Genomic DNA, 24,665 nt, shown 5'->3' on the forward strand with positions numbered 1-24,665 from the left:
GGCAGAAGAAGGCCATGAGAGGCAAGTCAGCAAAACGGCCTGATTTAGAGAGAGAATTGAAGATACGGATTGAAGAGCAAAGTGAATTTGGAATTCCTGTGTCCACAGGATGGTTCAGCATAAAGCAAGAATTGCTGATGAAAAAGAAGTTACATACTGATTTCAAAGGAGAACACATTGGTGCTTCAGGTTCATGAAATGGAATGGACTGAGCATGCGTCCACGCACCAGACTTGCCCAAAAGATGCCTGAAAGCTATGAATGAGCAGAAGGTCCTTGAATTTCATCGTTTTGTCATTCAATGTCAGAAGACACATCAGTTTGTGTTGGGACAGATTGCAAATATGGACAAAGTCCCCCTTTGATGTCCCAAGTAACAGAACTGTTGATAAGAAGGGGTGAAACTGTAGCTGTGAAGACAAGTGGACATGAAAAGAGCCATTACACAGTTGTTCTAGCTTGTGCCAATGGAACCAAGCTGCCTCCTATGCTGATTTTCAAATGCAAAACAATGCCAAAAGAAGACATTCCTCGAGGCGTGATTGTCTACGTTCATGACAAGGGTTGGATGGGTCAGGATAGGATGAAGATCTGGTTTGAGAATGTTTGGAGGAGACCAGGTGGGCTCTTATGCAAACCTGCCCTTTTGGTGCTTAATCAGTTCAGGGCACACATAACAAAAAACAAAGATTGCTGCAGAGCAAAAAACAAAACTTGCCGTCATACCTGGAGGCTTGACATCCCAGCTCCAACCACTTGATATCAGCTTTAACAAACCCTTCAAAGCTGCAATGAGAGACGAATGGAACCAATGGATGAAGTCTTCTGGGGACAATTTGACACCAGCAGGAAGAGTGAAGAAACCAACTATGGGAGAAGTTTGTACCTGGGTGAAAAGATCCTGGGATAGTATCAAGATTGAAATCATTGTCAAGTCATTGAAGAAGTGTGGCATTTCAAATGCCATAGATGGAACTGAGGATGAGGCAATATATGAAGACAGTGATTTGTCATCAGACACAGATGAAGACAAGCCAATGGATGGTAGTTTTGACAGTAATGAGATGTATGAATTTTATGATGAATAAAACTTGAGTTCAATAACTATGTGATAAATTTTTTTTTCAAAGTTCGGGACCCAAAATTAAGGTGTGTCTTATATATAGGAGTATCTTATACAGAAGGAAATACGGTAGGTATGAATGCTTATTTAAGAGACGTCACACAAAAATACAAATTTTTGATTTAAACTTAGCCTATTTGGCTACCCTACTTTGGCTGTTCCTGTTAGGTACCCTGAGTGCTTAGATACACTTTCTCCACCTGGCCCAGCAGGTAGTCCAAGTGGGGTTGTGCATTGTAGAGAGCTAGGAACAAGTGTTTCTTCTGCAGACCAGACTTTTTCTTTTGTGTTGGACCACCTATTCCCCCTTAAATTAGATCTTTACTTTATCAAGGTAATAGTTTACATATAAGCTGCATATATTTAAAATGTATACAGTCATCCAGCACTTAATGACAGGGATATATTCTGAGAAATGTGGCCTTAGGTTATTGGTGGTCACTGTGTGAATGTCACAGAGCACAGTTACACAAACCTACGTGATACAGCCTATAGCTCTGTAGGGAGGGAAAGTAATCTTCCCTCTGCCCTCTGTGTTCCTGGTCGAGACATCCCTGTGATAAGACTTTAACAGGAGAAGAACAAACAAAAGTTTAGTAACATGTATACCTCCTGTATACATAGGAGAGACCCAGGAAAACTAAGTAACTCCCCCAAATGGCTGAAAACCATTGCCTTAAATACCATCTCCAGTTGAAGACAGAAGATGTTGGGGTAGAGGGAGCCAGTTAAGGGAAGTAACCAGGAAAAGCCCAGTAAGCCAGGATGAGGCGTCATGCAGACTTATCTCCTCCTGCATTCGTAAATTTCTAGAGATAAGGTCATACCCCTCTTCTTGGCACAGAGAGAGAGACACCCTTAGAGATGGAGATTTCCTTTATAAATATAAATGTAGCTTTCAAAAGGGTTACTTATACTTGGTTTTCAGAGCTTTCCTCAAATCTGCTGTTTCCTAAAATTAATCAGCATAAATAATCCTTATGCCAAAGAAACATATTTTGGGGGTGACAAATTCTGTTCTTCTCTAGCTCCTAGATTACAAAGCTGTACAGCATACTGTACTGAATATGGTAGGCAACTGTAATACAATTTTAAGTATTTGTGTAATGTTGGTTAAGACTGCTATGATAGGAATTTTTCAGCTCCATTATAATCTTATGGAACTACCATCCTGTAGTCCTGTCCCCACCTTGCTTTCCACCCCCTTCATGCAGTCTTCCTTATGTTCCCTCCTTAATTCCAAGTGCATTAAAGAAGCTGCAAAATGTTATTCTTGGGAGCATTTTTCTTAGTCTGTTGAGATCTTGCTTCCAGGTATATCATCTGTTTGGCTCAAATAATTTTTTCCTCCTTGGTTATTTTAATTAAAAAATTTTTTTCAATTACAGTTGACATGAAATATTAGTCTATAATGGCTCAAATAATTTTTTATAAAAATTCTCTACAGGTTGATTTTTTGGTCAACAATGGTCTGTTGACCAAAACAATACACGGTGCATGACTATAGTTCAATTTGACTTGACAAACATGTAAAACTATAGAACTCCCACCACCATGAGGACACAAAATATTTCCATCACACCAGGAGTTCCTTGTTCCCTCTCCACTGCTGGCCCAGGCAGCCACTGACCTGAGTTCTTTCACGACTTTGGCCTTTTCCATAGTGTCATATGAATGGAATCACAGAGTATGTACCCTTCTGTTTCGCTTCTTTTACTCAAAATGTTTTTAGAATTCATCTATATTGTTATGTGTGTAGGTCGTTCATTTTATAGCTGCATAGTATTCCATTGGACACACAACAATTTGTTTATCCTATCTCCTACTGATGAACCCTTGGGTTATTTTGATTTTTGGATATTAAGCATAAAACTATTATTAACATTTATGACAAATCTTTTTGTAAACATATATTCTCATTTCTCTAGAGTAAATATCTAGGAGTGGAACTGCTGGATTGTATAATATATATATATGTATATATATATATTTAATTTTATAAAAAACTGTGAAACTGTTTTACAAAATAGTGGTACCATTATTTTCTCACCACTTGTCTATGAAATTCCAGTAGTTCCACATACTAAAAACATTTGGAGCTGTCAGTCTTTTTAATAATTTTGTCCTTTTTGTAGCCATTCTAATGGGTGTATAGTGGTATCCTGTAGATCAGAGTTTTCAACCACTAGTCTACGGACAGGTGTCAGTTCACCAGAAATTTCATGCTGGTCTGCAAGAGTTAACCATTGTGATGTTATATGAAAATTACAGAATCTATAGTCACTGAAAACCACTATTGTAGAACATCTTGAAAATTTGTGTGCAGAGCCTCATACTTGAGATCACAAAAAGCTACCTAGTAACTCTATGAGGCAGCTTTCCACTTTGTCCAAAACAAATTACGTGTGGAATAGACACAGGTTGCATTGAGGCTACTTACTATATTTTATTAACCATGAACTTGTTAAAAAGTAGAATGTCTTTGGTTTAGAATCATGACCTGGCCAAGATGCTCAACTAGCACCCGGATGCGTCTTTCTCCCATCACCCCAGAATGACGATCAAAAGAGAGAAAACAGAAGCTCCGACACAGCCCTGGAAATCTAGAAGGCCATGCATATGTGTAGGAATATGCTCATATCCAGTGCTAAGTTCATGTTCAGAAAAGACCTAAAAACTCAACTCTCACTGTAAGGGGTTAATAGTTTATTAGGGGTTAACTACTATACACTCATAGCTTAGAAAACTAAGTTATGAATAAGAAATTTAATTATTGCTTCATGTCCTTCCAAGGAACATAGAGAGTTGTTTTGCAGATAGGTTCCCAAGGACTCAAGATGCAGTGCCCTGGAGATAAAAGATACCTACCTACAATATAAGGCCATCACTCGTGTCAAGCAAGTATCCTGGGACATTCCTGCATGCCAGATCCCGACCACCTGCATTCTACAACATGACTAACTACATGCTCAGTAATAAATCTTTTTCTTTTCTTTTCTTTTCTTTTTTTTTTTTTTGTATTTTTCCGAAGCTAGAAACGGGGAGAGACAGTCAGACAGACTCCCGCATGTGCCCGACCGGGATCCACCTGGCACGCCCACCAGGGGGCGACGCTCTGCCCCTCCGGGGGTTCGCCCTGCCACGACCAGAGCCACTCTAGCGCCTGGGGCAGAGGCCAAGGAGCCATCCCCAGTGCTCGGGCCATCCCTGCTCCAATGGAGCCTCGGCTGTGGGAGGGGAAGAGAGAGACAGAGGAAGGAGAGGGGGAGAGGTGGAGAAGCAGATGGGCGCTTCTCCTGTGTGCCCTGGCTGGGAATTGAACCCGGGACCTCTGCACGCCAGGCCGACGCTCTACCACTGAGCCAACCGGCCAGGGCCAGTAATAAATCTTTAACCTCTCCAAAGGTATATAAACTGGCCAGTCAGCCAAGATTGTTAAGGAAGTTTTTTGGGCCTGACCAGGCAGTGGCACAGTAGATAGTGTCGGACTGGGATGCGGAAGGATCCAGGTTCGAGACCCCAAGGTTGCCAGCTTGAGTGCGGGCTCATCTGGTTTGAGCAAAAAGCTCACCAGCTTGGACCCAAGGTCGCTGGCTCCAGCAAGGGGTCACTCGGTCTGCTGAAGGCCCACGGACAAGGCACATATGAGAAAGCAATCAATGAACAACTAAGAAGTCGCAACGCGCAACGAGAAACTAATGATTGATGCTTCTCATCTCTCTCCGTTCCCGTCTGTCTGTCCCTGTCTATCTCTGCTTCTGTAAAAAAAAAAAAAAAAAAAAAGTTTTTCGGACCTGAGTCCATCTGCCTTCTTGAGTTGCTGGCAATTTGAATTAAATATGCTCTTTTATCTACTCAGTCCCTGTCTCTCGTGGATTGGCTAAAAGGACAATGGGCAACATGAACCCTGGCTTATTCTGGTAACATCACTACCTGCTGCCTTGAGGCTCAGAATAAGGTGGGAGTAAAGGCGAAGCCCGGGTTGTCAAGTGCTTGGCTAAGTGTTGAAGCATACATACCCTAACACACCCCAACACACGAAGCTTTGTCAAAGGCTGAGCGACCTCTTGGTTCCCCAGGCATTTAAGGAGATGTCTGCCCAATCATTAGATCACTGAACTAACCAAGCAGAGACTACAGTGGTTATACAAGACAAAGAACAAAGACTTTACAGAATTAGTTTAAAAAAGACACCATACAGCCTGGCCTGTGGTGGCGCAGTGGATAAAGCGTCAACCTGGAATGCTGAGATCTCTGGTTCAAAACCCTGGGCTTGCCTGGTCAAGGCACATATGGGAGTTGATGCTTCCTGCTCCTCCCCCCTTCTCTCTCTCTCATTCTCTCTCGCGCTCTTTCTCTCTGCTGTCTAAAATGAATAAATAAAGTATTTAAAAAAGAAAAAAAAGGCACCATACAAAGAACAATTAAAAGCAATAACAAACCATGAGGAGGGAGTATGATTTCCAAAGTTGCCACATTATATTATTTAAAATGTCCAGTTTTCAATAGAAAACTGTGAAACATGCCAAGTGTCGATGTAAGAAAATGCCCAAACCTGTAGAGAATATTTATAAGGGTTTATTTGAGCCCAAACTGACAATAATTGCTGGCAAGCAAGATCTCAGATGACCCAGAGAATGACAGTTTTGCAGTTTCTTTTATGCATTTGGAATTAAGGAGGGAATGTAAAGATTACATGAAGGTGGGAGAAAGAAGGTAGGAATTGGATTATAGGACAGTTAACAAGATCATGTGTGTATTACTTCTGGCATTTCAAAAGTGTATTACCCTATATGCACAAGGACAATGGGCAGGGCTTGCCTAAACCTTTGGTAAAGAAGTTATAGTCCAAAAAAAAGTTTTAGGCTTGAGGTGTGACTAACCAAGGTGAACTGCCCAGTTAGAAAATTATGATTATACCACCCCTTCATCATCCACAAAAGAAGGAAACAGGCATGGCCACTCACATGGGTAAGTGGAGAGGGGAAGCAAACAACAGAAACTGTCCCTAAGGAAGCTCAGATGTTGGCTTTACTAGATAAAGACTTACTTTTTTTTAAGTGAGAGGAGATAGACTCCTACATGCACCCCGACTGGGATCCACCCAGCAACCCACGTCTGGGGCTGATGCTCGAATCAACTGAGTTATCCTCAGTGCATGGGGCCAACGCTTGGACTAACGAAGCCACTGGCTGTGAGAGGGGAAGAGAGAGAAGGGGAAGAGGGAGGGGAGGAGAAGCAGATGGTCGCTTCTTATGTGCCCTGACCGAGGATTGAACCTGAGATGTCTGCATGCCAGGCCGATGCTCTATTCACTGAACCAACCGGCCAGGGCTAGACAAAGGATAAATGAGATGTTATAGCCTGACTAGGCGGTGGTGCAGTGGATAGAGTGTTGGCTGGTACACAGAGGACCCAGGTTCAAAACCCCAAGGTTGCTGGCTTGAGCGTGGGTTCACCAGCTTGAGTGCAGGATCATAGACATGACCCCATGGTTGCTGGCTTGAGCCTAAAGGTTGCTGGCTTTAAGTCCAAGGTTGCAGGCTTGAGCCCAACGTTGCTGGCTTGAGCAAGGGGTCACTTGCTCTGCTGTAGCTCCCTCGCCCCTGGTCAGGGTATATATGAGAAGTAATCAATGGCCCTGACAGGTTGGCTCAGTAGTAAGAGCGTTGGCCTGGCATGTGGCTGTCTATGTTCAATTCTCTGTCAGGGCACACAGGAGAAGCGCCATCTGTTCTCCACCCTTCCTCCTCTCACTTCTCTCTCCTCTCTTTCTCTTCTCTTCTTCTCCTGTCCTGCAGCCATGGCTCAACTGGAGTGAGTTGGCCCCAGATACTGAGGATGCCTCCATGGCCTCTGCCTCAGGTGTTATGAAGACCTCAGTTGTAGAGCAATGGAGCAACACCCAGATAGGCAGAGTATTGCCCCCTCGTGGGCCTGCCGGGTAGATTCCGGTCAGGGTGCATGCTGGCATCTGTCTCTGTTTCCCCTCCTCTCACTGAAAAAAAAAGAGAAGCAATCAATGAGTGCACAATGAATTGGAACTAAGTGGAACGAGCTGATGCTTCTCTACCTTTCTCTCTCCTTCCCTCAAATCAATGGGAAAAAAAATTTTAATTCTATATAAAGTAAAACTATCCTTCATACAGAAAGGAAAAAAAAAGTAACCAAACAAAAAGTATCCTTAAAATATAAAAGAGGAACAAAGACAATTAAAAATTAAAAAAACTTAAAAAATATTGTCACTAGCAGATCTACTTTACAAGAAATAATAATGGTATTTTTAAAAGCTGAAAGGAAAAGATATTAGGTCCTGGCTGGGTAGCTCAGGTGGTTAGAGCATCGTCTTGATACGCCAAGGTTGCAGGTTGGATCCCCAGTGAGGGCACATACAAGAATCAACCAATGAGCCTGACCAGGCGGTAGCGCAGTGGATAGAGCGTGGACCTGGAAATGCTGAGGTCGCCAGTTTGAAACCCTGGGCTTGCCTGGTCAAGGCACATACGGGGGTTGATGCTTCCTGCTCCTTCCCCCCTTCTCTCCCTGTCTCTCTCCTCTCTCTCTTCTTTCTAAAATGAAAAAAAAAAAAAATCAACCAATGAGTACATAAATGGGTAAAACAATAAATTGATGTTTCCCTCTCTCTCTTCCTCTCTATAGAAAATAAACAAAAATTTAAAAAACCTGACCAGTGGTGGCGCAGTGGATAAAGCATTGACCTGGAACACTGAGGTCGCTGCAGGTTGAAAACCCCAGGCTAGCCTGGCAAGGCACAGATGAGAAGCAACCACTATGCATTGATGCTTCCCTCTCCTCCTCTCTCTCCTCTTTCCAAAATCAATAGAAAAATCATTAAAAAAATTGATATCAGACAGTAATTTGAATCCACATGAAGAAATAAAGAGCATTGGTAAAGATGCAAGTAGGTTGAAAGCAGAGCTGTGGAGAAGATATACCATGCAAATAGTAACTAAAAGAGCTGGTGGGGCTGTACTAATATCAGACATAAAAGACTTGAAGATTAAAATTGTTACTAGCTGGAAATATCAAGGGGGGAGTTCTGTAAAGTATATGATTGTCTAACCACTGCTGTACATACACTCGAAAGTAATACAAAATACTATTGAATGTCTATGGTAAATAACCAGTGTGCCTAAATGAAATGTTACTAGCAATATAAACAGTTTACAATGATAAAAATATAAATATATCAAATGGATATACTATTGTACTACAAACAGAGATGCATTTAACAATAAAGTCCCAAAACACAGAAAGCAAAAATGGATAGATTAGAAAGGGAGAGGCGGGGAGGCAGAGAGACAGACATGCATGTGCCCCAACCGGGATCCATCTGGGAACCTGTCTGGGGCCGATGCTCAAAATCAACTGAGCTATCCTCAGCACCTGAGGCTGATGCTCGAACCAACTGAGCTACTGGCTGTGGGAGAGGAAGAGAGAGAGAAGGGGGAAGAGGAGGGGACGGGGAGGGGGGAGGGGGAGAGAAGCAGATGGTTGCTTCTCCTGTGTGCCCTGATCAGGAATCAAATCTGGGACATCAATACTCTGGGCATCAATACTCTGGGCTGACACTCTATCTGCTGTTTTGTCCTTTTTTTTTTTTTTTACAGAGACAGACAGAGAGATAGACAGAGACAGAGAGATGAGAAGCATCAATCATTAGTTTTTTGTTGCGCATTGCGACACCTTAGTTCTTCATTGATTGCTTTCTCATATGTGCCTTGACTGCGGGCCTTCAGCAGACCGAGTAATCCCTTGCTCGAGCCAGCAACCTTGGGTCCAAGCTGGTGAGCTTTTGCTCAAACCAGATGGGCCCGTGCTCAAGCTGGCAACCTCGGGGTCTCGAACCTGGGTCCTTCGCATCCCAGTCCAATACTCTATCCACTGCGCCACCGTCTGGTCAGGCTATCTGCTGTTTTTAAGTAGATCTTAATATTCAACAGTTCTTATCACTAGAAAAAAAACAACTTATAACTATGTATGATGATGGATGTTAACTACACATTGTGGTAATCATTTTAGAGAAAGAGGAAGGGAGAGAGGGGAGGGAGTGGGAGAGAGAGAGGAAGAAGGAGAGAGAGGGGAAGGGAGGGAGAGAGAAAAAGAGAGAGATCGATTTGTAGTTCCACTTATTTATGCATTCATTGGTTGAGCCTTGTATGTACTCTGACCAGGGACTGAACCTGCAACCTTGGTGTATCAGGACAACGCTCTAACCAGCTGAACTACTTGGCCAGGGCACTGTGGTGATCATTTTATAAAATATACAAATATCAAATCATTTATGTTGTATACCTGAAATTAATATGTTATGTCAATTATACCTCAGTTTAAAACTAAAGATTTGATTCCCAATGAACATATAGAAATAAAAGAAAGTATATATATATTTAGTAACCTCAAAATATATGAAGTAGGCCCTGGCCGGTTGGCTTAGTGGTAGAGCGTTGGCCTGGCGTGCAGGAGTCCCGGGTTCGATTCCCGGTCAGGGCACACAGAAGCGCCCATCTGCTTCTCCACCCCTCCCCCTCTCTTCCCCCTCTCCTTCCTCTCTGTCTCTCTCTTCCCCTCCCACAGCCAAGGCTCCACTGGAGCAAAGTTTGCCCGGGCACCGAGGATGGCTCTGTGGCCTCTGGCCTCAGGCGCTAGAATGGCTCTGATTGCAGCAGAGAGACACCCCAAGATGGGCAGAGCATTGCCCCCTGGTGGGCATGATGGGTGGATCCCGGTCGGGCGCATGCGGGAGTCTGTCGAGTCTGTCTGCCTCCCCGTTTCCAGCTTTGGAAAAATACAAAAATATATATATATATATTACTTCATATATATATATGAAGTAAATATTAATAGTATTAAAAAAATTGAGCCTGACCAGGCAGTGGCACAGTGGACAGAGTATTGGACTGGGATGCGGAAGATCCAGGTTCGAGACCCCGAGGTCGCCAGCTTGAGTGCGGGCTCATCTGGTTTGAGCAGAGCTCACCAGGTTGGACCCAAGGTCACTGGCTCGAGCAAGGGGTTACTTGGTCTGCTGAAGGCCCACAGTCAAGGCACATATGAGAAAGCAATCAATGAACAACTAGGGTGTTGCAATGAAAAACTGATGATTGACGCTTCTCATCTTTCTCCGTTCCTGTCTGTCTGTCCCTATCTATCCCTCTCTCTGACCCTCTCTCTGTCTCTGTAAAAAAAAAAAATAAATAAATAAAAATAAAAAATCAGTTTTTGATGTTGCGGGATTTCAACACATAGTTCTCAATTAACAGGTTAAGTAGAAAAAAATATCCAGCAAGAATATAGGAAATTCAGCCCTGGCCGGTTGGCTTGGCGGTAGAGTGTTGGCCCGGCGTGTGGATGTCCCAGGTTTGATTCCCGGCCAGGGCACAGAGGAGAAGCGCCCACCTGCTTCTCCACCCTTCCCCCTCTCCCAGCCAAGGCTCCTTGGAGCAAAGTTGGCCCAGGCACTGAGGATGGCTCCATGGCCTCTGCCTCAGGTGCTAGAATGGTTCTGTTTGCAATGGAGCAACACCCCAGATGGGTAGAGCATTGCCCCCTGGTGGGCATGCTGGGTGGATCCTGGTTGGGCACATGCAGGAGTCTGTCTCTTTGCCTCCCCGATTCTCACTTCAGAAACATACAAAAAAAAAAGTTAAAAAAAAAATTCAAACAACATAATTAACAAGTGTAACCTAAGAAGTGTTCAGAATTCTGCATTTAGAGAATACACATTTTTCTCAAGGACATGTAAAACAAGCAAGTATTAGATCACCTTGACACATTTTACAGAAAGAATAAGTATCAAAAGAAGCATCACACAAGACATAACCCCCCCTTTTTTTTTGAGAGAGAGGCAGGAAGAGAGACAGGAACAGTGAATTGCTTCTGCATGTGCAGACTGGGGAATTGAGTTGAACCAGCAACCTTTGTGCTCCGGAACGATGCTCCTACCACCTGAGCTGTTTGGCCAGGGCTTAATTTTCTTTTCTTTTCAAGATAGAAAGGGAGGGAGAGAGAAGGGAGGGGAAGAGAGCATTCATTGTTCCACTCAGCTATGCTTTCATTGGCTGCTTCCTGTGTGTGCCCCGACAGGGATCAAACCTGCAACCTTATTGTTTCAGGATGATGCTCTTACTTGACTAAGCTAACCGGCCAGCAAGATATGACCTTTAGCCTGACCTGTGGTGGCGCAGTGGATAAAGCATTGACCTGGAAATGCTGAGGTCGCCGGTTCGAAACCCTGGGCTTGCCTGGTCAAGGCACATATGGGAGTTGATGCTTCCAGATCCTCCCCTCTCCTCTCTCTATCTCTCTCTCTCTGTCTCTCCCTCTCCTCTCTAAAATGAATTAAAAAAATCAATAAAAAAAAAAAAAAAAGATATGACCTTTAAAAAATTCTTTTTTTTTAAAAAAGATTGATTTTAGGGAGAGGAAGGGGGAAAAAGAAAGAGAAACATTGATTTGCTGTTCCACTTATTTGTGAAATCACTGCTTGATTCTTGTATGTGCCCTGACCAGGATTGAACTGCAACCCAGGCAGATTAGGATGATGTTCTAAGTGACTGAGCTATCTGGCCAGGGTAAGACATGACCTTTGACGTCAGTGTCCTTAGTCAGAAATTAATAATAAAAAGACTTAAAAATCTAGAATTGAACAATAGTGTGTTAAGGTTCTCAAACATTTGGTCTTAGAATCTCTTCATACTCCAAAGATTACTGAGCGACCCAAACAGCTTTTGTTATATGTTATATCTATTAATATTTACTGTACAGAAATTAAAACGGAAAAAATCTGAAAAATATTTATTAATTCTAAATATGCCATTTAAAAATAATTAAGAACAGTGTATCTTATCATATTTATGAAAATAACTATATTTTTAAAACATGGCCTTGTTCGTATATGTTTTCAAATCTCCTAAATGTCTGGCCGGTGGGATTCTCATATCTGTCCCAGCATTCAGTCTGCTGTAGCCTCTGGGACACTTCACTGTCTCATTGTGAGAGGATGAGAGTAAAAAAACCAAATAACATGTTAATATTATTTTCAAAGAAGTTTTTTCTTTGCAGATCCCTGAAAGGGTCTTGGAGATCCTCAGGGTCTGAATCACATTTTTGCAATAATGGAACAATATGTAATAAAATTAGCAGGATACAAAGTAAAAGTTGTGCTTTAAGGGAAATTTACGGGCTTAAATATGTATTTATATGAATAAAAAAACCCAGTTACATATCCACCTTATTAAAAAGACATACATACACACACACACAAAACAGAACAAACCCCAAAGAAAGCAAAGGTAAATAAAACAGAAGAGAGGACTCAAAGAAACAATATTATAAAAGAAAAAGGAACAAGATGATGAAGAATGCACGTACACACGCATATACAATGCACACATATAGACACAAACCCCTACAAAGAAGAAAAGCACTAGTAACTAAATCAAAACATGGACAAAAGGAAAAACAGGCATTTCACAGATGAAACACATGGCCAATAAACACATAAAGAGGTGCTTCACATAACCTAAAATCAGGGAATGCCATGTCAAGACCATTCCCTGATTTGAGGGGATACAACTTTACACCCCACTTGACTGGAACAAATTAAAAGGTGTAGAAGAGGATACTGACCTACAGAATCTCTTACACCTGCTGGTGGGGTGTTAACTTGTGACCTACTTTGGAAAACAGATGTCATTGTTTCAAAATGGAGGTGAAAAATGACCCAGCAATTCAACTCTTAGGTTATTCCTAAAAAATAATCTTGCACATGTACAACAGACTTACAAAAATGGTTCATAGCAGCAGTTTAAAATGCTTTTTTTTTTTTTTTTTTTTAAGATTTTATTTATTCATTTTAGAGAGGGGGGAAAGAGAGAGAGAGAGAGAAGGGGGGAGGAGCAGGAAGCATCAACTCCCATATGTGCCTTGACCAGGCAAGCCCAGGGTTTTGAACCGGCAACCTCAGCATTTCCAGGTTGACGCTTTATCCACTGCGCCACCACAGGTCAGGCCCATAGCAGCAGTTTATAATAGCAAAAGCTATGGGAACAACAGCAAAGCACATCAACAGAAATGGACAAATAAACTGTGGTCATTTATACAATGGGATATTATTATCAAAACAAATGCACTTCAGTGACAAGCAATGTGGGTGACTCTTAGTAATGTTAGGCAAAAAACCTCCCAAAACAACAGTAACAAAACAACAAAAAAACAAAACCAACAAGTTCCCAAAGACTACATATACACAGCATGATACACTTCTTATAAAGTTAAAAGACATGACTACTGAACACAGGATTCAGAGTGATGGCCGCCTGGGCTAGGGGAGGCAGGGACTGGGAGCAACCATACGGATAGAAAAATGCAGATTATTGTCCAGTTCCCAACTTTTATTTGGGATGATGGCTTCTCAGATGCTTATATCAGTAATAAAAGTAACTAACTAAAAGAGGGCTATGTAGGAACAGATGCTGAGTCTTTCACGAACCATGGACTGACTATATAATCTATGTTTCTTCAACTGAGACAAATACCAGGTTCAGGCTCCAATGGGTTCTTTCACTGAGCACAACATGCTTCTTCCTCCTTGCAGGGTAATTCCTCACCCTCCACATCCCCAATAAGCCTCCTGTGCTCCTCTTCTCCACCCTCCTTCTGCAAAGCCTTTCCCTATGACATTGTGATCAGGGGTCTATGAGCCCATCTCCCTCCCGAACAGTGATTTTGTCAGGGCAGAGGCTCTGTCTACATACATATCAACTGGATATGCCCTTAATGACCTCTGCCAAATCTTGACCATCTTTAATTTTTTTTTAAATTTTATTTATTATTTTTTTTACAGAGACAGAGAGTGAGTCAGAGAGAGGGATAGACAGGGACAGACAGGAACGGAGAGAGATGAGAAGCATCAATCATTAGTTTTTCATTGCACGTTGCAACACCTTAGTTGTTCATTGATTGCTTTCTCATATGTGCCTTGACCGTGGGCCTTCAGCAGACTGAGTAACCCCTTGCTGGAGCCAGCGACCTTGGGTTCAAGCCAGTGGGCTTTTTGCCCAAACCAAATGAGCCTGAGCTCAAGCTGGAGACCTCGGGGTCTTGAACCTGGGTCCTCTGCATCCCAGTCTGATGCTCTATCCACTGCGCCACCGCCTGGTCAGGCCATCTTTAATTTTTTTAAAAAATTTTATTTACTGATTTTTTAGAGAGAGGAGAAAGAGAAAGAAAGAGAGAGAGAGAGGGAGAGAAGGGGGGGGGGGGAGTAGGAAGCATCAATTCATAGTTGCTTCTTGTATGTGCCTTGACCAGGCAAGCCCAGGGTTTTGAACCGGCAACCTCAGCGTTCCAGGTCAAAGCTTTATCCACTGCACCACAGGCCAGGCTAAATATTTAATTTTTAAAGAAATATTTTATTTATTGATTATAAAGGTGTGTGGGGGGGGTGAAAAGCATCAACTCATAGTAGTTACTTCTCATATGTGCCTTGATTGGGCAAGCTCACAGTTTTGAATTGGCAATCTCAGCACTCCAGGTTGCTTTATCCACTGCACCATCACAGGGCAGGCAGATCTCAACCATCTTGACAAACATTGACCTGTTTCAGGCCCCAATTCAAACTGACTGTTTTAGGAGGTCACATTGAGGAATTCTTCCCCCTAACTCTCTGTCCCTCTCTATTCTTCCCTGTGGCCCATGCCCAGAGTTGGGATCCTCCAGAGACAGAGAGAGGGACAGATAGGGACAGACAGACAGGAATGGAGAGAGATGAGAAGCATCAATCATTAGTTCTTCGTTGTGGCACCTTAGTTGTTCATTGATTGCTTTCTCATATGTGCCTTGACCGTGGGCCTTCAGCAGACTGAGTAACCCCTTGTTCGAGCCAGCGACCTTGGGCTCAACCTGGTGAGTTTTGCTCAAACCAGATGAGTCCACGCTCAAGCTGGTGACCTGGGGGTCTCGAACCTGGGTCCTCTGCGTCCCAGTCCAATGCTCTATCCACTGTGCCACTGCCTGGTCAGGCGGGATCCTCCTCTCTTGCCTGGTCAGTGGCCTACCTTCAGTCTTTCTCCACACTGATCACCAGAGATCCTTCTAAAGTGTATTTCAGATCTTGTCTTTCCCTGATTAAAACTCTTTCATGGTTCCTCATTGCCCTGAGGATCACTCCAGACTCCTCAGGTCTATACCATGAGGCTACTTGGTGACCACCACGCTTCCCTCACCCACCACACAACCACGCTGTTAGCGCCACTGGGTGTGCTGTGGCTTCTCCTGCAACCCATGGACCCACTTCACCAAGAGAGTGCTCTCGACCCTATGCTGCATGGTCAGGGAGCTACCCTCCTCTAAGTTCCTACTGCAACACGAACCCCGATACTAGACCACTGATCACTCAGACAGCTCCATATGTACCTCAATCAGCTCTTAGCACAGCGTCTTGCACATAGTAGGCAGCTTTTTCTGGAAGGAGAGAGGGCTTCTTGTTTTCTTTCAGATGTTTTATGTCATGATCTCTTATCATAGCTTTTGGATTGATGCTAATTTTAAAGAGGTTTTTTTTTTCCCTCTGACCTGCTATAATTGTCCACTTACCCCTGCCCACCCCAACCAGCATCTTGGACATTCCTGTGTTGGCACAGTGCCAAGTCTGTGGCCTTTGCTTATTAAGGACAAGCAGGGGGGCCCACCAGAACCCTCAGTGCTCCCTGGTCCTGGAGCCTTCACTCACCGTATTGAAGTACTCGACACCGGTTGCTTCAAATGCCCTAGCCACAGCTTGGGTAGTGGCCACACAGGCTATAGGGTGACCATTGCCAATGGACTTGCCCATGGTGACAATGTCAGGAACGAAGTCTTCACCCTGCAGCTGGAAGGCCCAGAAGTGCTTGCCTACTCGGCCAAAGCCCACTTGAATCTCGTCTGCGACAAAGACCCCTCCGGCCCTGCGGATGTGCCTGTGGCAGAGGACAGACGGCTGACTGAGGGGACTGCGGAGAGAGGGATCAGAGCAGAAGCTGGGAGGTCCTGGGGTGCTGAATCCTGTCTCTGCCAACAGTAAGGTTGGGGCCTTAGGCAGATGGCTGGCCTTCTAGGGACTACTATTTATTGAGGGGCTTTGAAAAATCTGGCGAACAGGTGAGGGTGGGATTTGGAACAAAGACTGGGAAACTCCATTACAGCCCAGGCCTCCCTGGGGCAGCCTCTCCGACCTACTCACTCTGCCACCTCTGGGAAGTAGCCAGCAGGGGGAACAATCTGCCCTCCCACACTGGGCAGAGACTCGGCGAAGAATGCAGCAATCTGTGCAGAGAAGGAATGTCAGAAACAGTCATGGAGGTGCAGAGTGGCAAGCCAAGAGAGTCCTGCTAATGCTGGCTCAGGACTGCTTCCAGCAGGATGATGTACCATCATCACTGCACCCCCATCGCCCAATCCGGGCTCCACATCACATCTGAGGGTTTGTGACTCAGTTTTCTTTAAGGCCTCAAACCAACTCTAACGACTTGGATGCCTCCAGACTCCTGTACTTAGCATGCCCCAGACAAAATCCCCTGATTTCTGACCCATAAGCCTGTTCCTCTCCTTCCCCCATCTGGTGACTCCCAACCCTCCCACTTAGAACAGAAATCTGGCCTATTCCCTCACCCAGCCCCTCCTGTGTCCGTCAGTCAGCACAGCCTGACTCCTTCTGTGTCATCTCTGCACTCACTCCTTCCCATCTTCCGGGATGCTCCTGCCTCCCACACATCTGCCAGTTTCAGCCTTGGCCTCCTGCAGGTGCCTTCAAACTGGATGCCTCTTCCAGCCCACCCTCCACTGGTGACCAGGGTGATGCCTCAACCCAGACACTGAGCGGTCTTATTTAAAACCTTTCAATGACCCCTTCTGCTTATAGCAATGACTTCTAAACCATATTCTGCCTCAGAGCTGCTTCAGAGCTACTGCTGGAATGACAGAAAGGCCAGTGGGGTGGAGAACTGTTCCCCTGCCCGTTGTCACCAGAGCAATCTCTTTTCTGGTTTTGTATAAGTGGGTAAAGAGCATCTGAAACACATAGGCCATACTTCCTGCCCACCTTCCTGGCCATGCAGCCTGCCTGTCTCCACTACATATCCCGTGTGTGTCTGTCACTCCTTCAGTGAGCTCTCACAAAAATCACTAACCTCCTCCCCTCCACTGTCACCGTGACACTGTTTTTCCAGGGTACAACGCAACTGTTCCATCTCTGCCTGCACCATCTTCACTGCACTGACTTAGGTTGGGTACTGCACTGCTTACTCACCCTCAGGTTGAACCCATTCAAGTGTACCCCTGCTCTTATTATTACTCTCCCTCTTAAAACCCTTTGAAGGTTCACCATGGACTCCAGCCCTTGGCACCATGCCTGTGGGCCTCCGGCATAGGGTCCACCTGCCTCTCCAGGCTCACCTCTTGCCCACTCAGCCTGGCCCCACATTCACATGATTTCTCACCTCTGTGCAGGCTGCCCTCTGTTTAGGATGCCTTTCCTCCTACTCCTAAACCCACCTTGAGTGGCTAACTCCTATTCACCCTCTATTCCTGAAAGCAGGCAGCACCTACCAGAACAGCTTGGGCCCTGGGACACATCTGGTTGAGTCTCTTAGGGCCCTATCTCTAACACCAGTTGGCAACAGTGGAAATGATGTTCACTGTTGGCTGGGTTGGACCCTTGCAATGTGGTTACCTGCCTGCCCTGCTCCTGTGCATTGCTGATCAAATGCTTCACCTCGCTGGCATAAGCCTTGGCTGGATTGGGATGGTCCTCCCGGTAGAGGCCCCGGTAGGTGTCTGGGAGAGGTGCCTGTGGGGAGTGACAGCACTGTGTCATCCAGGCTGGGGACAGGAACCAACCCGTTGCCCCTTTGGGCCATTCGTACCACATGGACCCACTCCTTCTGTCCATCCAGGTCCCGAAACTTGTAGGGGCTGATGTCGATCAGGGAGCTCAGGTGACCGTGATAAGCTCTGGGGAGGAGAAGGGAAGGTGGGCTCAGGGTCAGGTGGCATGTGGTGTTTCCGGCCTGGCCTTGACCAGTGTCTGTGCTCCTTAGGAGACACAGCTTTCTGACAAGGAAGGTCAGCATCCGACACAGCCCCCAAGTCCTAAGGCTGGGCTGAGCACAGGCCGTGGGGCCACTTACTATTTGTATCTGTGTAATAGGGGCTCATCAGATAGGCTCTGTGGGCTCAGTTCTGTCTGTGAAGTGGATGGCTTTCCCTCGGGGTTGAAAGGAACTTTAAACATGCTGAGGCTCTGACCCTGGGCCTGCTCCTGTGCAGGACATAACCACGGGAGCCGCTGTTGGAACTTTTTAAAATTCGGAATGCTTCACAAATTCGCATGTCATCCTTGCATGGGGCCCTATTAATCTTTTCTATATTGTCCCAGTTATAGTATGTGTGCTGCCGAAGTAAGCACCAGAACAGTTTTTAATACCTCAGATGTGGAGCCTACTCTCACCCCTCACAAAGCTTTCTCAGCTCCTCAAAAGCTGCCCTCCTAGAAGAGAGACTGGGTGTGTGTGTGGGTGATCTCGGCAGCCATGGCCCCTCATCCTTCCTGCCCAAGGCACCCCAAATCAGAGCCTCACTGATCCCCCAACAAGCAGTGGCCAAGGCTCCTGGGAATGGCACTTACTGGTCTAATACCACCACATCCCAGTGTCCTGTGTACTGGCGGGCCAGCCTCAGGGCTAGGTCATTGGCTTCCGATCTACAAGGGAAAAGGTGGGCAGTGCTCAGACAGCTGTTCAAGGCTTTCCCTGCTGGAGATCTGCTTCCTACAGAGAGACCCTGGGGTAGGGGGGGGAGGTGGAGCCCTGCCAGAAGCAAGAACATTCTTGGGACACCATTCATTAATCATTAGTAAAAACTCATCAGCTCATCAAATGCCTCTGTGTGCTAGGAGCTGAGGGCAACAACAGTAAAACAGCCAGGTCCTGACCCTCCTGGAACTTATATTCAAGTATGTGGCATGAAAGCCAAAAATCAATCAATCAATCAACCAAAGAAAGAGCATTTTGATAAGTGCTCCAGGAAAATCAGATGGTGCCCAACTGTAGATAAGGGGGTGTTATGAGCTGAATTGTGTCTTACAAAATTCATATGTTAAACTCCTAACCCCAGCACCTCAGGATACGGCTATATTTAAAGAAATGGTTAAGGCCCTGGCTAGGTGTTTCAGTGCACAGAGCACTGTCCCAGTGTACTGAGGTTGAGGGTTTGACTCCTGATCAGGGCGCGTACAAGAAATAATCAAGAAGCACACAACTAAATGGAACAACTAAGTGGAACAAGGAGTTGCTGCTTCCCTCTCTGCTACTCCTCACCAACACTCTTTCTCACACATCAATGGAAAAAATTTTAAAAAAGAAAAAAAAGAAGAGGAAATTTGGACACAGAGATACCAGGGACTTATGTACAGAGAGGAAAGGCCATATAAAGACAGCAAGGTGGACATCTGCAAACCAAGGAGAGAGGCCTTAAAGAAACCAAACTTGCCAACACCTTGACCTTGGATCTAGCCTCCAGAATTGTGCGAAAATAAATGGCTGCTGTTTAAACCTCCCACTCTGTGACAGTGCGTGGTATTTTATTCTGGTAGCCTGCACTACGATAGGGTGTCAGGGAAGGACTCTAGGAGGAGGCATCCTCTGCACTGACTCCTCAGGGGGAAGTTTCCAGGTACAGCGAGCAGCATGTGCAAAGGCCCTGTGAAAGAAAAGTGCTCGGTGTGCTCAGGAACCGAGAGGACAGGGAGGCCATAGGTCGAGTGGGGGAGAGGAGACCTGCAGGGCCATCTTCACAGAGCCTTGGAAGGAGCCTGGATCTCCTTAGTTGCTGTGCAAAGCTACTGATGAGTTTTAGTATATGTGCTGCCAAAATGAGCATGCTACTGAGTTTTAACCAGAAAAGAGACGTGACTCAGTTCCATCTGAGGAAACGTGTGTGTGTGTGTGTGTGTGTGTGTGTGTGTGTGTGTGTGTGTGTAATGGAGTAGAAGGTAATTAAAGTGGAAGTGAATCCCCTGAACTTCTTAGGTTTAGTATGTGGCCCCTTTTCCACCCACAGTAGTCTTAAATTAAAATTAAAAAATACTCTATTATTAATGAAAAAAAAAAGTGGAAGTGAGGAGACCACGGAATGAGAGCAGGTGGTCCATGGAGATGGACAGAAGCGGATGGAGACATCCTGGAAACAAGTGCTGTGGGCTTGATGCAGGACTGGGAGGAGGGAGGGTTTCTGCCTGAGCACAGATGCAGATGGTACTGACATTAGGTGAGCCAAAGCAGGGAGGATAGCAAGAGGGATGTGCTCTTGGGAAGCTCTGGGGTAGGTGCCTGGGAAAGTAAGGGAGAGCCGGGGCCATGGCCTCACATCAGGTCTTGGCAGCAGACAATCACTTCCTTATTGACACGTGAAGTTGGGTGGTCAGAGACCTGAGGGAAGAACACATGGGAAGCACCTGGGCTTGAGACACAAATTTGGGAGGCACCAACATGTGGAGGTTATGCAATGCCATGGGGACGGACGAGATCATAAAAGGAGAGGGCTCAGAGAGGATCCACCCTGAGGAACAGAGGAAGAGTTGGCAAGAGAGACGGGAGGAGCAGCCAGAAGCCAGGGGAAACCAGGCGTGCACAGCATCTTAGAAGCAAGACCAGAAGCATTTCCAGAGTAGTAACTCTGTCAGTACTGCTGAGACGGAGTGAGACGAGGGCAGCAGGGACACCACTGGTCTGGCAACATGGAAGTCACTGGAACCCAGAGTGAATCTGGTACAGTAAGCCAACACATGTTCCTTTCTCCACTGCCAAGACAGCTCCCTCTCCTGGACCCAGCTCCCTGCTCGTCCCAGCAGAGAGGTTCCAGTTCTGGCTTCCACCCACTATGTGGATGGCCCTGGGAAAGCTAGTTTCTTTTTTTGAACTGCTATTTCCTTATCTATAAAATGAAGATGTAAATTCCACTTCCTAGAAATTATTGGGACTGATCAATGTACTACATAAATGGCAATAATGATGATAAAAGTTACTATAATCTGCCTGACCAGGCGGTGGCGCAGTGGATGGAGCATAGGACTGGGATGCGGAGGACCCAGGTTCGAGACCCCGAGGTCGCCAGCTTGAGCGCGGGCTCATCTGGTTTGAACAAAAAGCTCACCAGCTTGGACCCAAGGTCACTGGCTCGAGCAAAGGGTTACTCAGTCTGCTGAAGGCCCACGGTCAAGGCACATATGAGAAAGCAATCAATGAACAACTAAGGTGTCGCAATGCGCAACGAAAAACTAATGATTGATGTTTCTCATCTCTCTGTTCCTGTCTGTCTGTCCCTGTCTATCCCTCTGACTCTCTCTGTAAAAAAAAAAAAAAGTTACTATAATCTAAATGCCTCAAACTATGATTTGTTGGAATGTTCTCTCCCAGGATGCTAGGCTGATTCTGGTGCATGTCATTGCCTGCCACTTCTGTCTCCACTCCCACTCCTAGTGTGAGCTGTCCCTGCCTGTCATCTGGCTCTTGAAATGGCACCTAACAGTGTCCATTCTTGTTCTCTCCCAGCCCTGATGACATTACTTGCCTGATCTAAACCCTCTGATGACTTCCCAATGCTCTTAGGATAAAATGGATTCTTTACTTGGCTGATCAGCCTCTGGGTGAAGGGCCTTGTCTCCCTTGCAAGTGCCGGCTCACAGCTTCTTCACTTTCTCACTGGCTGCCTTTTAGTGCCTCAAGTGTGGTGGAGTACCATGACTCTTCCTGCTGCAAAGCCTTTGCCTAGGTTGTCCTGTGTGGTGACCAACCTTGACAAGAACACTCATGATAGAGCGGGCAGCACTCTTCCTCCTCATCTACTTATCTCCTCCTCCGTTTAGTCTAACATCACCTCTTCAGGGCAGGCCAGTCTGCTCTTATGCCTCATTATACCCTGTTCTTTTCCTCTAGGCAATGATCCCCTTTGTAATTTTGTATTTTTTTAAGGAATCACTTGATGTTTTTGTTTCTTACTGGCAAGCAGGGGTTTGGGCTGTAGCCCCCAGCACTGTGCCTATGTATTTCTAAGGCAGAAATAAAAAAAAAAACACATTATCCCGACAAGCCCTAACAAAGATCCTGGAAGGGAGGTTATGACACCCCTGATTAAAAGACCAGGAAAATGGGTAGACAGAGTAAGCACAGGGTCTACAGCTGGGAAGCCCGGGCACCCACAGCGCAAGGGCTCTCTCTTCTCCAGGCATGCTCAGTTAGCTATACTATGCTGCACACTGGTGAGCAACTCTCTTCATCTTGCTCGGGGGCTGGCCGCAGTGCACTTACCCAGAATTCAGGAAATAAAACACACAGAGCTGCTCTGGCAGGGTCTCGGACAGCCTCTGTGCATAATCCACGATGTTGTCGTGCAGGTATCGGCTGTTGGTGTTGAGCACTTGGTTCTGTTTGTGAGCTGCTTGGACCACGAGAGGGTGGCAGTGCCCAACTGGAAGAGGGCCATCTTCATCACATGGCTGACTCTGCTCAAACGATCCTACCAGGCCTCCCCCACCCCCAATCTATAAACCCAGCCTGGAAAGATGCAATTATAGAGGGAGAGGTGGAGAGGAAAGAGGGGTCTGAGGGCAGAGGTGGGAGACAAATGCCAGTTCTGGAAAGGGAGACCTAGAAAGGAGGCGCAGAGACTCTGACAGAAGGAAATGTTCTCAGGCAGAAACCCACGTCTTTGGTGGGAACTGGTTTGATGTATGCAGGGGGGGCGTATCTATTGGTGGGCCTGACCTCACCAGTCAGTAGGGGCTGAAGGTAATGACTGCCTAAAGGCCAAAGATGATGCTAACAGCGTATATGTGCTGGGAGCTCATCAGGTGCCAGGCTCACTCAAAGCAAATTACAAGAATTAACACAGTTGATCCTCTAAAGCACCCTGAGGTGGGTGCCTAGTATTATCATGTCTATTTTTCATATGAGCAAACTTAGGAACAGAATTAAGTAACTTGCCTAAGATTACAAAGTTAACACGTGAAGGACAGGGGCATGAACTGAGGGTTTCTGGGACTAGAGCCTGCTTTTAGCCTCTATTTTATTAAGGTGACTGCTGAGTCACAGACTTTCCTCCCATCAGCTCTGGCAGCCCGATCTGGATAACTGAATTCCTACTTCAGTGTTCTTGTCCAGGACCTGAGATGGTCACTGGGGCTGCAGCCCTGCCATGACCCCCAGCACTCGGCCAGGGGAGACCATTACTGGTCATGGCTGGGCTGACTGCTGCTCTCCAAGCTTGACATCAGTCCCAAGTGGAAATGGACTCCCAGGTTTCTGCCTGGTTTAGCACAGCTCTTGCTTGGAAACTTCTACAAGTTACACCAGAAGGGCTGGGCCTCCGCTGCTCAGCTCAACCCAAGTTCTCCATATATCTATGCACCTCAGGATCACTTCTGGACCTGATTCACAGGCTTGGCCTCCTCTCCTGCCCGGCCAGCCCAAGGGATGGTACTGACCGTGAGCCACATTGTTGATGCAATCGATGTATTCTGCCCCTTGTTCATCATACATGTACTGCCCTTGGCCCCGGACAATCTTAATCGGATCCTCAGGAAAAAAGAGTCTGCAGGAAGAGCTGTGGGGACAGGCAGAAAAAGTGTACAGCCATGTCTGCAGACCTGGAGGAAGAGGTCCACCCATCACAGCACCCCCCCCCCCCATTTCTGGAAAGGGCAAAAGCACGAAGGGCACCATGTTGCTTCCCTGCCTTCAGCTTCCCCTCCACAGGTGACAAATGGGAAGGAGGAAAAGGAGGGGTAAACAGTTACTAAAACTTAACTTGTTTCTTAAGTCATCTGAAGGCTACGTGGTCTTATTGATTTCCGCATGTGCCCACATCAGTCCCTTGAATCCCGGGGAAGGTGGCCACCCAAGACCCACGGGGCTCCGTAAGGTAGTGCTCCTTTGCTGGGATGAGTGGGAGGAAGGGTACCCCCACTAGGTGGCTGGCTCGCGCCCCATGTCCCTGGGGCCCTCGGCACAGGTCACAGGTAACGGGCAGACGTTCTCTAAGGCTGCTAGGCTCCCCACCCCCACCCTCGTCTGAACTCACTCCCTAGTGGGCCAAGCCCAGGTCCTGTGGCGCGCCGCCTGGGCGAGGTCCCCCCCAAGTCCCAGGCAAAGGCCTTTTCCAGAGGGTAAATGCCAAGAGCTCTGAAGCGGCTGCAGCTGGGATCGGCTCTTGAGCCGCAGGGGCCGGGGAGCCGGGAACGCTACGGCTGGTCGAGGCCGGAGCCCGCGGGCTCCGCGCAGGACGTGCGAGTGTTGTGTGTGCGCGCCGCCCGAGCTGCCGTCTCGGTACCTGAGCAGCCGCCGCCTCCGAGCCAGGGTGGCAGCCTTTCCGTGCGGACCGGAGGCCATGACGCCGGGCGTCAGCCAGCCGAGAAGAGCGCTGAGAAGAGGCGAGGCCTCACCACCTACCCGCCTAGGCCCCGCCCCGACTCTCCTCGGCCCCCGCC

At 46.4% G+C, this 24,665-nt stretch overlaps 1 protein-coding gene and 1 non-coding gene across 4 annotated transcripts in view; both read right to left on the bottom strand.

The window, feature by feature from the left end:
• Positions 1-24,637, bottom strand: part of PHYKPL (5-phosphohydroxy-L-lysine phospho-lyase) — a 33,115-nt gene extending 8,478 nt beyond the window's left edge. Inside the window, exons 1-8 of one of the 3 annotated variants that reach the window (XM_066272380.1) lie at positions 24,509-24,637; positions 23,664-23,782; positions 22,489-22,648; positions 18,810-18,884; positions 18,049-18,136; positions 17,856-17,972; positions 16,368-16,450; positions 15,879-16,104 (exon numbers count right to left, since the gene is read on the bottom strand). In XM_066272380.1, coding sequence (XP_066128477.1) covers positions 15,879-16,104; positions 16,368-16,450; positions 17,856-17,972; positions 18,049-18,136; positions 18,810-18,884; positions 22,489-22,648; positions 23,664-23,782; positions 24,509-24,567 — 927 coding nt within the window. In that variant the 5' untranslated portion in view covers positions 24,568-24,637. Of the gene's footprint in view, positions 1-15,878; positions 16,105-16,367; positions 16,451-17,855; positions 17,973-18,048; positions 18,137-18,809; positions 18,885-22,488; positions 22,649-23,663; positions 23,802-24,508 lie in introns of those variants that run through there. The other 2 variants (XM_066272381.1, XM_066272382.1) reach the window with 2 other exon arrangements.
• LOC136337023 (U6 spliceosomal RNA) lies at positions 18,485-18,590 on the bottom strand. Its single transcript, XR_010731744.1, has one exon. It is a non-coding gene; the product is annotated as a U6 spliceosomal RNA (small nuclear RNA).
• Positions 24,638-24,665: the final 28 nt, after the last annotated feature.

Source organism: Saccopteryx bilineata, chromosome 4, assembly GCF_036850765.1.
Source record: "Saccopteryx bilineata isolate mSacBil1 chromosome 4, mSacBil1_pri_phased_curated, whole genome shotgun sequence".
NCBI classification, from domain to species: domain Eukaryota; kingdom Metazoa; phylum Chordata; class Mammalia; order Chiroptera; family Emballonuridae; genus Saccopteryx; species Saccopteryx bilineata.